The 14992-nt window shown below is 30.9% G+C and overlaps 1 protein-coding gene across 1 annotated transcript; it reads left to right on the top strand.

Annotated features, from left to right (window-relative positions):
- Positions 1-10062: 10062 nt before the first annotated feature.
- LOC124938526 (cationic peroxidase 1-like) lies at positions 10063-11963 on the top strand. The gene is made up of 3 exons (XM_047478977.1): positions 10063-10325; positions 10414-10605; positions 11212-11963. Exons 1-3 carry the CDS (start codon positions 10116-10118, stop codon positions 11761-11763), a joined length of 954 nt encoding a protein of 317 aa, XP_047334933.1. The 5' UTR covers positions 10063-10115; the 3' UTR covers positions 11764-11963.
- Positions 11964-14992: the final 3029 nt, after the last annotated feature.

Below are 14992 nucleotides of genomic sequence, written 5' to 3' on the forward strand. Positions count from 1 at the left end.
TTTACTAATAATAGTGAAATATATAGCGCAAAGTCAAAAGAGAATTATGATTGATTAAAAATTATTGATGAACCACCGCGTTCATCAAATTTGGTGTTGAATTTAAAATATAAAGTGTCATTAGCCTAATTGGTTAAAATGTTGTACTTGCTCTGTTAGGTTGCAAGTTTGAACCATACCTATAGTATTTTTAATTTTATTTTTAACCGTTTTAAGTTTATGACGGGTCAACCCACAATCCGACCCAAGTATTCATTTATTCTCACATATATATCCAAATTAACTACAGCTCTCGACCCGACAATCTGGACACTTTAAAAATTAAGCATCATTATACATATATAGATTAGTTAGTTAAAAAGTTGTACTTATATTGTTAAAATGTCACGAGTTTATTAAATTTGGTGTTGAATTTAAAATATAAAGTGTTATTAGGCTAGTTGGTTAAATGGTTTTACTTGTTTTGTTAGGTTGCAAGTTCGAACCATACCTATAAAATTTTTAATTTTATTTTTAAACGTTTTAAGTTTATGGACGGGTCAACCCACAATCCGACCCAAGTATCCATTTACTCTCACATATATATTCAAATTAACCACAATTCTCGACCCGACAATCCGAACACTTTAAAAATTAAGCATCATTATATATATAGATATTTATTGTTGATTTAGAACTTTTTTTTAAATAGACTAAGATATCTTGAAATGGAACTAAAAGAAGAGTATTCAGAAGTTATAAAAACTTGGTTTGTATAAATGTTGATAAATAATCTTATAAAGACGTAATTTATGTTATACGATTAAAATATAATCGTTAATTTAGATACAACTTGTTGGTGAGACCATTTAACACTTATTTATTTGACAACATCCTAGCTACAAAATATTATTCGACAAATTAATTATAAAGATAAATATGAGATAAATCTTGAGATCATTCATTTTTTTTCTTACATGTTGTTAACGAATTGTACCAGCACAACCCGCATCTTAAATGTCATATAACAAATTTAGTGGAGCGATCCAACCAAACAAAATATTGTAATTTATACCTGTCATCTTTTAAAATTAGAGATAGTGTCAGAATATAAAAAAAGCTCAGTACTCTCATACTAAATTGAAGTATAATAATAAAATTATACGTAAATAACAAAATATAAGTAAAAATACAAAACGAGAGACAACCATACAAATGTAAAACTTTCACATTTATTTCAAAAGTAAATTACAATATTATATTAAAGAAGAATGACTATTTGTTTAAAAAATAACTAACAATTATGCGAGATTAATCCGGACCTGGATCAAAACTAAGTTTGGTTACATGATTCACTAGTGAAAAGGGGGTCAAAACTGAGAGTAAATTTCTCGGTAATGACCATATATCTCTCGGTATAGACCTAATATCGAAAGTTTGAGTAATTATCGTCATTTGTCGGTATTTCCACTTTCGGTAAATATAATTGGGTGTTTACCGAGAGATATCGTAGATTTTTTGGTTTAGATACCAAAGAGAAAAACCGAGAGTTAATTGGAAAGCTTTCGCTTTTTCTTGAAAGGGAAAAACCGAGAGTTATATAGAAAACTTTTGTTTTCTCAAACAACCAATCAGTGGATCGTTGTGAATTATTGCCACTTCGACGATCCTCTCGAAAGTGTGTGGGTCGGACACCTGATCCCATACCGATCACTATCACATGCTTTTGGCGTCTGAACACTATCTCCGTCAAGTTAAAGTTAGATATATCTGGTTCATTTCTTCTTACCTCCTCCATCTCCGCCTGCACATTTGAAATAAATTTTCATTTATATAATAATAAGCTATGTAATTTATTTAAATTCAATTAACTTACAATTTTCTCTTGCGCTCTTTCGTCTGGGATGGGGGTTGAGTTTTCTTTGGTAGGTTTTGGGGTACGTGTCCTTTTGAATACTTCAACGACGGAGGGGGTCCTTCCTATTTCAAACGTCTGTTGAAATAAATGATTTATAAAATTAATAACATTCTTTATATTAAGTTATTAAAAATAATGAATTATATACATACCAAGTCTTCCTCCATTTGAGAAAACGGTCTACTTCCAGTATGATGTGAGAATTTCAGCTTATTCCTGTTAACAACATTGGTACGACTGTTTTGATGTATTTGAAATAAAAAATAAAGTTAGAATAATTGATATCATATTTTATTTGAATTATGAAATCGTACCTTAAATTTATCCGTGAAATAATGGTTCCGACACACGAACTCTCAATCATCTCGATCGTAGTCTCGTGGGGGATTGGCGAGTACCGCCGCCTCGTCTCCTTGATGAATGCATATATAATCCTTATTCAAATCCGAGCGTCATCTATCCCATATCTATTTGGCGTGTGCCAATCCGGTCGCTCGATATTAATCAATAGAACCATTAGTACACTCGAACGGGTCCTAAAAAATAATCATTCAAATGTTATAAAAAAAGTATTGAATGATTAATATATAATTAAGTAATTATTACCGTCATAGCAAGCCAAAGTGAATCCAATTGGTCAGTACTTATTGCCTTCCACTTCAGGAGACGATGTGAGACAGCTGAGGGGTCCCGCACAACCGACCCCAAATGTCTAAATCACATTTTTCTTCCATCGCCGGCATCGGGCCTCCCATCTACCTCTCTAAAAGTCATAGCAATCTTTGTCCCCGGTGGCCTACTAGATAGCGCAATATTCTTGTTCTTCCCCCGTCTCTTGCGGACGGAAGGTTCTTCAAGATTATCAAATTCATAATTAGATGTAAATCAATACAAACAATAACTAAGTGTAAACATGTTACCCGTCGATGATGGGTCGGGAGTGGAATGGTGCTCATGATCCTCCTCGTCATCCTCCTCGTGAGCCTCCTCGTGGTCCTCCTCGTCACCCCCCATTGAGGCAAACATACTCTCAATAAACTCTTCAGTCTCAGCATCCTCATCATGTGTTGGGGAAGCAGTAGCTAACGGGTCCACAGCTAATGGTGCGTCTTTAGAAGACTCTCCTCGGATCCTGAGGAGATCTGTTTGTGCTAGTAGACAGTTTACTGAGTGTTTTCCTCATACTCATCCAAATTTCTTTAGGACCTTCAGACATCCTTAATGCATATCATTAATAAATTGGAAAATAATTAAAATAAAGTAGTAATAAGAATTAATATAAAGTAAAAACATAAATCTACCTAATTAATCTGAACTATATATTCGTAAACCGTAGATTTATTTTTATCACAATCTTCCAACAGGGTCGTGCTGACATATCAGCGGCGTACAATACTTGTTTTGCTTGACTCGTCAATATATACGGGTCCTGACTTTGAGTTTTCAAAATTTTTACATTTATACTTACGAAGCCATATTTATCCACTCCCCCGAGTGTGTATCAAACCACTTACACTTAAATAAGACAACTCACTTGTGAGAAAAAAATATTGTACTTGGATTATATCCGTTAAAACTCCGTAGTGTGACATATTATTTGACATGTTGTACCCTTCAACAACCACTCCACTATTTTGAGTGGTCAAACCTTCGTCGTGTTTTTCTATACAGAATTTGTATCTGTTTACTTTACACCAAACATACATACATGAGTACATACTTGGACCTTCGTCTAAGATCTTGAGGTCTCTTGATATGTCGTTATTTCTTCTAATTGAGCGACCTATATATATACATCCCAAAATTTAGTCGTTAAAATAAATTTAAAGTTATTAGATATGGTTTTGAATCTACTCACTCCATGCTTAAAATAGGTGGCATACGTTTCTTCACGGGACTCATTGTTATTACAATACTGCATATAATCACTGTAAATAGATCAAATATTAAATAATATACTCTTTAATGCTAATTAATAAGACGTATTATAACAACAAAATATTGAATCTTACATGTAAAAAGGTTCTACTTCGGGACAATTTTCAAAATGTATGAATGAGCTGTCACTCGATCGCTATAATCCTAGTTGTATATTTTTCTGTTGGATAAGTCTTCCAACAATGAAAATATTGAAATGTCCGAGATTTCAGTTTGTGCATGTTCTTGGTCTTCTTCTTTCATATACCTGACACATAAACTAATACTCTCATTTACAAGATAACTCTCGCTTATTAAGGCTTTGGGGTGGTTTTTATTCCGTAAATATCTTTTTCTTGTACCCATGTAATGTTCAAACGGATAATCCATCGATACTGGACAAGTTCCCCCAAGCAAAGCCTCAAATGACAAGTGAACAGAGAGATGCACCATGATGTCGAAGATTGACAGTGGAAAAATCATTTCAAATTTGCAAAGTGACAATATAATAACCATGTACAATTGTTCGAGGTCCAATGCAATCAACTCTTTGGAACACACAACAACCGAAAGAATCGAGATAAATTTACTATAGCATCATACACATTATCTGGAAGTAATTCACATGTTGCTAAAGGAATAAGATATTCCAATAAAATGTGACAATCATGACTCTTTAATCCCGTAATCTTTTTCTCTTCTAAATTTACACAACCTTTGATATTTGAGAAAAACCATCAGGCAACTTAAAATCTTTCAAGAATTTACAAAGACGTTTTTTTATGATCAAATGTCCAAGTGAAAGGCGCTTCTGGATAATGAACCACTCCTTCATCATTTATAGGATATAACCATTGTTTTATGCCTAAGAGTTGTAAGTCTTTACGGGATTTAGGACCATCCTTAGTCTTCTCTTTCACATTCATTATTGTTCCCAACACGCTATCACAAATATTTTTCTCAATATGCATCACATCTAAATTATGTCTCAATAATAGTGATTTCCAATAAGGCAAACGGAAGAAAATGCTAAGTTTGTTTCAATTGTTTCCCCGTGTTTCATGATATATCTTAGTTTCTTGCTTTGATCCGTAGTAAGAATTGTATCTTCTAGGTCTCGTGTTACTCGTAACTTTTTTTCCCGTTAACAATTTAGAGGGCTCTCTATAATCTGTTCGACCATCAAACGACTCTTTATCCCTTTTGTATTTTTTTTGGTGGAAGGAAGCGTATGTGACCCATGTAACATTGTTTGAAACCATAGCAACGTCGCTCACATGTTAAAGTATTGCGAGGTGTGTGCATTAAACGTTCTCACACTAGTTTGCCATAGTTTAGTCAACTCGTCGATCAATAGATGGAGAAATATGTCAATTGCATCTCTCGGACTCTTTGGACCTGAAATTAAAATAGATAGAATGAAATTTCTAGAATCAATGCAAGTAATGGGTGACACATTATAAGAACGAGAATAACCGGCCATACACTGTATGACTTTTTCCCATTAGCAAATGGTTTAAACCAATCGCTTGATAAACTCAGTCTTACGTTTCGAGAGTCCGACACGAAATCTTTTTAACTTTCATAAAACGTTTTCCAAGTTAATAAATCAATCGGATGTCTCAACGTATCACTATCAACTCTTCATTCCTTATGTCATCTCATCATTGAAGCAGTTTTTGAAGACATGTATAATCTTTGTAGTCTTGGTATTATAAGGAAATATCTTAACACCTTAATTGGCACGAGTTTCCCATTTTTCTTCTTTCGAACTGCCCCACTTGATTGGTCAACTTTCCATCTAGAAAGGCCGTAAACTCTGCAAGACTCTACATTTTTATCGTCTTTCCAAAATAGCATACAATTGTTCTTACATGCATCTATCTTCTCATACTTAAGCCCGATATCTGTAATGAATTTTTTACATTCGTAGTAGAAGTTTGGCAATTGAGCGTCCATCGATAATATGTCGTCTTTAAGTAGATGCAACAACATATCGAACGAAGAATTTATCCAAAACATGTTATCAGTCGAACGAAAACATTTACAAATAATTATTCAAAAACTTTAATCTACTTAGTAGTTGGGGGGAGGAGGGGTGGTTGATTCCGCCTCATTAAGAATTAAACTTGTTGTTCAAGATTCTCCAATTTTTGCGTCATTTGCTCCATGTTCGCTTTAATTTAAGTAATCAATTAAGCTCTTTCTGTATCCCTCAATTGAATTTGCTTCAATGTCAACGCTATGTGTCTCGCATCATTCTCACGTTTAACATCAGCAGTAGTCATTGGGTCTGCTGTGATAGACCCTAGGTCATAACTTGATTGCGCTAACAAGTTTTAGAATGGCATGGGCAGTTTCTCTGGTATTTTTCGAATACGCTTCCATTCACTCATCCTGAATGCATTTCATTAATAAATTTATGAATCTAACCACAATATATATAACTTTAATAAACCTAATCTGACATGAATCCAAATATAATATATATCAAACCAAATTTAACATAAATCATACTAATCAAAAATAAATCAGACGAAATAACTTTAATCCAAATGTAATATAACTTAAATCAAACACAATTATCTAATCCAAAATATATCAAACAAATCATAACATAATCCAAACATATATCAAACAAAATCATACATATATTTAATAAAATTTAACCTAATCATACATATATCAAACAAAATATAATCTAAACTAACCTAAATAAAACCTAAAACTAACCAATAACAAACCTAAATCTAACCATATAACCAAACGAAGAATCTAACATAACCAAATAAAACAACATAACTAAATATATACCTAATCTAACATGAATCTAACAAAAATCAACATAAATATATATAACATATCACATAATCTAAGATTAATTAACCCTAAATATATAAAATCTAACCAACACTTAGAATTTACCTTGAAATAGGAGGAGGCGCGGCGACGGGAGTCTTCCAAGGGCGGCGGCATCTTGGCGGATGTAGATCTTCGAGCGGCAGCGGCGCGAGCGAAAGGAAGTTAGGAGAGAGAGAAAGGGAAAAAAAGCGGGCGAAAAGAAGAAAAGAAAAGTATGTTTTTTTTTATTTATATAGGTCATTACCGAAGGTTTTCATAAACCTTTCAGAATTACCAATTTGGGAGAAAGTTAAAACTGAAGGTTCTCTAATAAACCTTCGCAATTACCCCTTCCCAACACTTGGAATTATTTTTGATTTTTTTGGGAAGGGGTAATTGCGAAGGTTTATTAGAAAACCTTCGCAATTACCAATTTGGGGAAAGTTAAAACCGAAAGTTTTCTAATAAATTTTCGCAATTACCCCTTCCCAACTCTTAGAAAAATTTTTAAATTTTTTTTGGGAAGGGGGTAATTGCAAAGGTTCTCCAATAAACCTTCTCAATTACCAATTTGAGGGAAAGTTAAAACTGAAGGTTTTCTAATAAACCTTCACAATTACCCATTTCCCAACACTTAGAATTAATTTTTTTTTTGGGAAGGGGGTAATTGCGAAGGTTTTTCAATAAACCTTCGCAATTACCAATTTGGGGAAAGTTAAACCCGAAGGTTTTCTAATAAACCTTCGCAATTACCCCTTCCCAACATTTAGAATTATTTTTAATTTTTTGGGGAAGGGTCAAAACCGAAGGTTTATTAGAAAACCTTTGCAATTATCAATTTGGGGAAAGTTAAAACCGAAGGTTTTCTAATAAACCTTCGCAATTACCCCATTTCCAACACTTAGAATTATTTTTGGTTTTTTGGGAAGGTCAAAACATAATTAACGTGGTTTACCAAGATAAATTTTAGTTATTTAAAAAAAAACTAGAAAATATTATTAATAAGATCAGAAAATATTATGACATAACAGTCTAAGGTTATCACACGAGTTTATATAACAATTCATCTTGTAGAACCCTAATAAATACATAATTGAGACGGAAACTGTGCTTTCAAAATGACTTCATTTTTTTGAAGTGTCCGGTTGTACTTTTAAATAAGTTTCGACTAGGTCAAATATTGTACCAGAGCCTCCAACAAAATATTGTCAAAATGTTTTCCTAATTTTATTATCATAAAAAAATATATAAGATAATTTTTTTATTTGTTAATCTTATCTTAAGAAAGAGGCACAGACTCCTCCATTTCAACATATTAAGATGATATCAAAGATTTGCTTGCTGTTTCGATGTCATGTGGAATAATTGTGTGAAGGACACATATGAACCGATAAGCAATGATCCACATGATGATGTTATTATACAAGAAAAGTGAGGATAAAATTGCAAAAATATGTGAATCATAAATTAACAACAAAAATAAAATATTTAACAAATAAACTAGGATCACGTTCAATCAAAAAATTTGAAAAGAAATTAAGTGACACTGAAAAAATAACAATTTTTTTCTCTCACTTCATCTTTAATCATTTTTTCAACTAGTGACACATAATTCATTCCCTCTCCTATCTCTCAAATTTTAATTTTAAAAATTGATTTATAATTATATCGTGTGACAAAATATCATTAAAAAATAAGCTCAATAAGATAAAAAAAAACAGCATTAATTAGTTAAAATGATTGAAGAGAAATAAATAAATATAAGGAATTTCAAAGTTCTCATCAAAACCCTCTCTAGGCCTTCTTACAAACAATGAGTGGATGGTCAAAGCATGCAAGTCCAATTAAAACACTAAGGGCTTGTTTGATTCAATTATGTTTGGTGCAATTAACCTTTAAAAATAAATATAAAGAATAATTAAAAATAAAAACAATAAAGAAGTGTCATATATAAATACAAAACTCTATTAATTAAATAGCCGTGACACTTAATAATTGAACATAGTGAGTAAAATGTCAAATACATGACTTACTATAAATCCAAGAAAAACCTAAATAGTTGAATATATCTTCTCAAATATCTTATATTCCTTATATTTTGAGAAGCAATTGAAAGGAACAAATTACTAGTCAAACAGTGATAAGTTGTAAGATGAATTTTATTTTTAAGGGAATACAATAGCTTAATTTAATTTCCAATAAAAATATTTAAATTTAAAGAATGTCTTGTTTGTTTCTTTCAACATTTAATTATAATAAAAATGAGTATTGATTTAACTGGTACTAATAATATAAAAAAGAAAATAATTATTTTAAAATAGGGAATTTTTTTAAAAAAATATTTATGACTAAGGTTATGAAATATGGTCATAAACTTTTAAAAGTAACTTTAACAAATAAGCTAGCACATCTAATTGATAAGTAAATTAATTAAATAATAATAAATTAAAGTGATTAAACATATGAAATACAACAATATTTGAATTTATTAACTAATAATTTAACCTTTCATAATCTCAATTACAACAATACTATTTATATAGGGATACTAAATTTTTATGGATTTTTTAAAATAAAATTTATTTATTACATTTGATCATCAAACTATTTAATTTATTAATTAAAACTATTAATTTTTATTTAAAAAATATAAAATAATATTTAATTCCTCCTACAAAATAAATTTAAATAACTCTTCTTTTTAAATCATAAAATATTGATAGATAAAATAAGCTCTAAAGTTACCTTAATTTTAGATAATTAAAAAAGTTATATACTATTGCATTAAGATTAAAATTGGTTTGGTTTAAGTTATTTAAATAATTCACATAATCAAACGTTATTTTAAATTCCATCTTGTTAATTATATCATTCAATTTATGAACTAAAATATTAAAATAAATTTTATTTTATCATTATATATTAATACATTTTAAATTATTTATCATTTAATATATATCTCCTCAAAACCATCATCTTTATAATAACAAGCATAACTTAATTAAAAAATCAAATCGAAAAAAACATTTAAACAAATGGGATCCTCTATTAAGGATCTCACATGTTCCTCGTCACAAGGAAAGGACAAAACAATAATAATTATAAAATTATCCTTTTATCCTTCCTTGTGAAGGGAACATGTTAAGAGGAACAGATGAATAGGTGAAATTTAATGATTTTATTTGACCCTTAACATATAATGAAAAAAAAATAAAAATTAAAAAATTAAAAATAAAAGAAAATGAACAACACACTTTATTATTATTATTATTATTATTATTATTATTATTATTATTATTATTATCATTATTGAGAATTTAAACTATCCTATCCTATAAGGAAGACTAATCATCTTCTTTCTTCTATAAATAGAAGGTAGAAACCATCAAACCATACAGCCAGCAATATTGACAACCTTCTTTTCTCCTTCTTCCTTATTCTCTCTTAGTGATAATTATTCATGGCTTCTTTAATTTACTCATTCATGTTATCAACCCTAATCCTATTTGGAATCCAAATGGCCGGAGCTCAGCTCTCTTCCACTTTCTATTCAACCTCTTGTCCTTCCGCCCTCTCCACCATCAAGTCCGCCGTCACCGCCGCCGTCTCCAGCGAGGCTCGCATGGGTGCTTCCTTACTCCGTCTTCATTTTCACGATTGTTTCGTTAATGTAAGTCTCAATTCTCTCCCTTTTTTCTTTAAAGGTGTTTATTTTTTTTAGAATTTATAAGAAACTAATTGTTATACAATAATTATAGGGATGTGATGCTTCGGTGTTGTTGGATGATACCGCAAACTTCACCGGTGAAAAGACCGCGTTACCTAATAACAACTCTTTAAGAGGATTCGAGGTTATTGATAATATCAAAACTACCTTGGAGAAAAATTGTCCCGGCGTTGTCTCTTGTGCTGATATCTTAACCGTCGCTGCTCGTGACTCGGTTGTCGCGGTAAGTAACGGGGCTTGGTCTCGAAGTTTGGATATTTATTCGGTTTTTAATGAAAAAAATATTAATTTAAAACGCTCTAAAATGAAAGTAGAAATCATGGTTATGTAACGTGTCGAATCTATAATAGGGCTAAGTTGGGCTTTAAAAATAAAATTGCATTTTTATACATAAAAAATGTGACATAAACCTATAACTTTTCAAACATTTTTTAATTTAATTTATTATTTATTTTTCAAATTATAAAAATAGGTAAAAATTTACGCTACCTGTTTTATTCATAAATTTAAAAAAAAAAATCAAACTCACTCTAAACTTCTAATCTTGTGTGGAGTATCATGATAGTTGTATATAGCGTCAGATTTATGTTACATTATTCATAATCTTTGTTTCGCTAGTTATAAAAAACAAAGAAGGCAAAAACGACTATTATTCACTCGTTTTATCCGTGATTTTCCTTTTATTTTCTTAAATCGATTTTCAAATCTACCTTAACTCTAATTTCTGAATCCGTCCATGTGTTTTGTTTCGCATATGTCATCATGGATGACCCTGATTAACCATCAAGTTTAAACCATATTTAATCAATCTTGTTGATATGTTTTTCAGTTAAGTGGGAAGAGTTGGACAGTTCCATTAGGGAGGAGAGATTCAACAACCGCAAGTCTAAGTGCAGCCAACACAAACATTCCCGGACCAAACCTAGACCTGTCCGGTCTCATTTCATCATTCTCAAACAAAGGTTTCACTGCCAGGGAAATGGTTGCCCTCTCAGGCGGACACACCATAGGAAGTGCCAGGTGTGTTGTGTTCAGAAACCGAGCTCATAACGAAACCAACATCGATGCGAGTTTCGCAACTTCTTTGAGATCAATATGTCCCACCTCAGGAGGTAACAACAACCTTGCTGCGCTCGATGTCACCACACGCGACGTTTTCGATAATGCTTACTTCACTAATTTGAAGAGCTTTAAGGGACTTCTTCATTCCGACCAGGAATTGTTTAAGAATGGATCGGCCGATGCTATTGTCAACACTTATAGCGCAAACTCAGCTACTTTCTTTACCGACTTTGGTAATGCCATGGTTAAGATGGGAAATCTTAGCCCACTTACGGGAACCAACGGTCAAATTAGGACCAATTGCAGAAAGACCAACTAATTGTATGCATTTGGGTAGGTGATTTTTCAGGACAGGGGAATGAGAAACTTATGTTTGGTACTTGTGTTGTCTTTTTAATTTTTGGCTTAATTTGGTTAAGTCAATTTTAGTAAGAGTGTGTGATTTGCAAGTTGTAATAATAAGAACTAAGAGATCAGCATTAATGGAATGAATGTTACTATTTAAGTTAATGTTATTGTCAACCAGACCGCATCGTTCATTTATTGGGTACTGGGAAATCTAAGATTTAGGGCCTAAATTTGAGAGAGAGCCGAATAGAAAGAAACATAAACCTATTTTTTTTTTTGTATAGTACTACATAAAAAAAAATTTGAGCCTTCTTAATTTTGAGGTTCTGAACGGTGGCCCATCTTGCCCAGCCTAATAGCCGGCCCTGTTCTCAACTTTAAATTTCTAATGAGTTGCAATTGAGTTTTAGGTATACAACATATTTTGGATACTCATTAGTTCGGTTATTAGATTAACTAATATATGTAAATGGGTTTAAGGACAAAATCGGATAGTAATTTATAATATTGGGTTCGAAGAAGACCAGTAGTTAAATACACATTAAGTATTGTTTATTGTCATCTTAAGACCAATTAATAAAAATAAATAAATGTCTAGTTAAAGTTTGAACTCATTTACTAAAAAAAATTAAAAACTTCTTTTTAATATTATATATATTTATTCTTCTATTTTTTTAACTAGAAAAGAATAAACACAATAAAAAGAAAAGTATTGATACTAATATTTCTTAAGTGTTCAAATTGAGAGTTTGAAAATGAAAAACTAATTATTAAATGATATAGATGTAAGCTAGTTAGACTTTTAAAACCATTTCACACCATTTATTATTGAATATCCACGACTCTACAATGAAACAAGAGTTTTATTCATTGTTTTGACTGTAGTTGACACGATGACTGATATAATAAATATTTTAATTTATTTTGACAATTCATGTTAATAACTTAACTCTTAAGTTTGATTCAACTCATATTCGAGTAAAATTGTTAAGTTAACTGTTAATATTTTATTTGTGTTTTTAATTAATTATTTCTAAAATTAATATTATATTATTTGAAATAATAAATAAAAAAGAAATTATTTAGACAACGAAAATATAATAAAATAATGTCATGAATCCAAAGCTGCAGAAAAGAAATAAATAAAAAAAGTCATGTCTAAAAAATAATAATAATAAATTTTAAAAATGGTCATGTTTGGAACATTTTTGTGGCATTGCTTTCGTTCCCAAACATGGCTATTTTTTTAGTATGATTCTTTTTTATTTATCTCTTCACACAAATGACAAGTCATATCAAATTGTGTCATTGTTTTCGTTCTCAACTTCGTTGTCTATTTGTCCATATTATAACTCTAAATAAAAATAAGAAAAAAATGTATGAATTTAAATTTAATATGTGAGGGTGTTTTTTTTAATAGAGGAGAACTTAAGACTTTTTGGTCTATTAAGTCGACTCTTACCACTGGGCTACATTAGTGGGATAATATGAGGGTGTTTTTATGTATAAAAATGAAAAAAAGAAAGGTATATATATGTATTTTTAAATTTATGTTTTATTATAATAATAATTTTATATAAATAATTAATTTAAAATAAATAAAATTATTTAATGATTAAATAAAATTATATAAAAAATAATTAAAAATAATAAATAAATAAAATAAAAGTGAGGATGAATAAAAAATATTAAGAGAAAAAAGAATATTGAAATTCAAGTTTAAATGAGATTATAAATGTGAGAAGGGAGGTACAGACAAGTTACGTTTAAATTAATTATATTTTTTTTTATTAAATTGTTAATATCAACGTTTTTTAAAACTATGATTTAAAAAAAAATCACAAGACCTTATCAAAATATATTTTATGAAAATATTCTAAAAATATCTTAAAATTATTTTTTATTTTTTTAGATTTTTAGAAAATGGTGTAGGATTCAATAATTATAAAAATAATTTTACAAATTAAAAAGTGTAATCAAACATACTCTAAGACTCTAAGACTGATGCTCTCGATCGGGATGTGATTTTCATCGATCGGGGTTAAAAACCCTCAGATCTAGGTCAGAGCCCTAGGTTGAGGTGCGAGGATTCTTGATTGGGATGCTGGAGTCCTCGGTCGAGGTGTTGAGGTTTATCGGTCGATTACGGGAATTTTTGGTCAGATGCGAGAACTCTCGGTTGGACCCTCAGTCGAGGTTCGAAGATTCTCAGTCGGGGTGCTTAAATCCTCAGTCAGGGTTCAAGGATTCTCGTTTGTGGTGTTAGGGTCCTCACTCAGACTCCCTCGGTCGAGGCTAAACATGTGCTACGTTTGTCGGTCCTCAAGAACACCAAACTATAGGTTTGGTGATTTCGCTTGGGGCCCGAATCCTTTGATCCAAGGGCATGGGAAGCTTTATAAAGTTCCTAGAATCATTTTGATCATCATCCCGATGTGTCATTCGATCGGAAAGATGTTCCATTTAAATCAAACAGTTTTATGGCTAAAAAATGGTTTCTTGTTTTTGGGCTTTAATGAAGCGTAAAGAATTTGTCAATAGTTTCTTATGCTTCATATGGTTGAAATGAGTCCAAACATGAACACTGGCAATTCAAGAACTAACATTTTATTTTTCTATGAAAATTTCGATGTTTGACCATACATGATCAGGATGTATTTGAACTGGTCCAAATAAGTAGAAACATGTTGGGAACTTAATGGGTTGATGTTCTAGAGAAATAACTCTAAACAGAAAACCTGATTGTGAATTTTTCAAATTCAAAATTGGTTTTTTTTATTTAGGTTGATTGATCATGTTTGGTTTCAATAGAAAGCTTATTAATGATATTACGATCGTTTCCCAATCAAGAAATAGAACAAACATGCATTATATGAAACTAGCAAAACTTAAATATAAAAATTTCAATCTAAACTAGTAATTCAAAACAGAGGGTGATTGGAAGCTCATTGGGAGTTAGAGAACACTCTTTAACTCTTAAGGAAGCTTCTTGAATGCTTGAGTTAGAGCCTTAAGGCCTTGAACAAAAATTCTGAAATTCTAGAAAAACTTGAAGCTTTAATGACGAATTTTTTTCAGAGCTTGATTGAGGGCTTGATAGTGAATCACTTGCCTTCGTTTGTTCAAGGGAGACTATTTATAGCCTCCCATGGTCGGTTCATCAATCAAGAGCGCTGGAATAAGTCAAATAGTTATTGATG

This window comes from Impatiens glandulifera, chromosome 5, assembly GCF_907164915.1.
Source record: "Impatiens glandulifera chromosome 5, dImpGla2.1, whole genome shotgun sequence".
Classification (NCBI taxonomy): domain Eukaryota; kingdom Viridiplantae; phylum Streptophyta; class Magnoliopsida; order Ericales; family Balsaminaceae; genus Impatiens; species Impatiens glandulifera.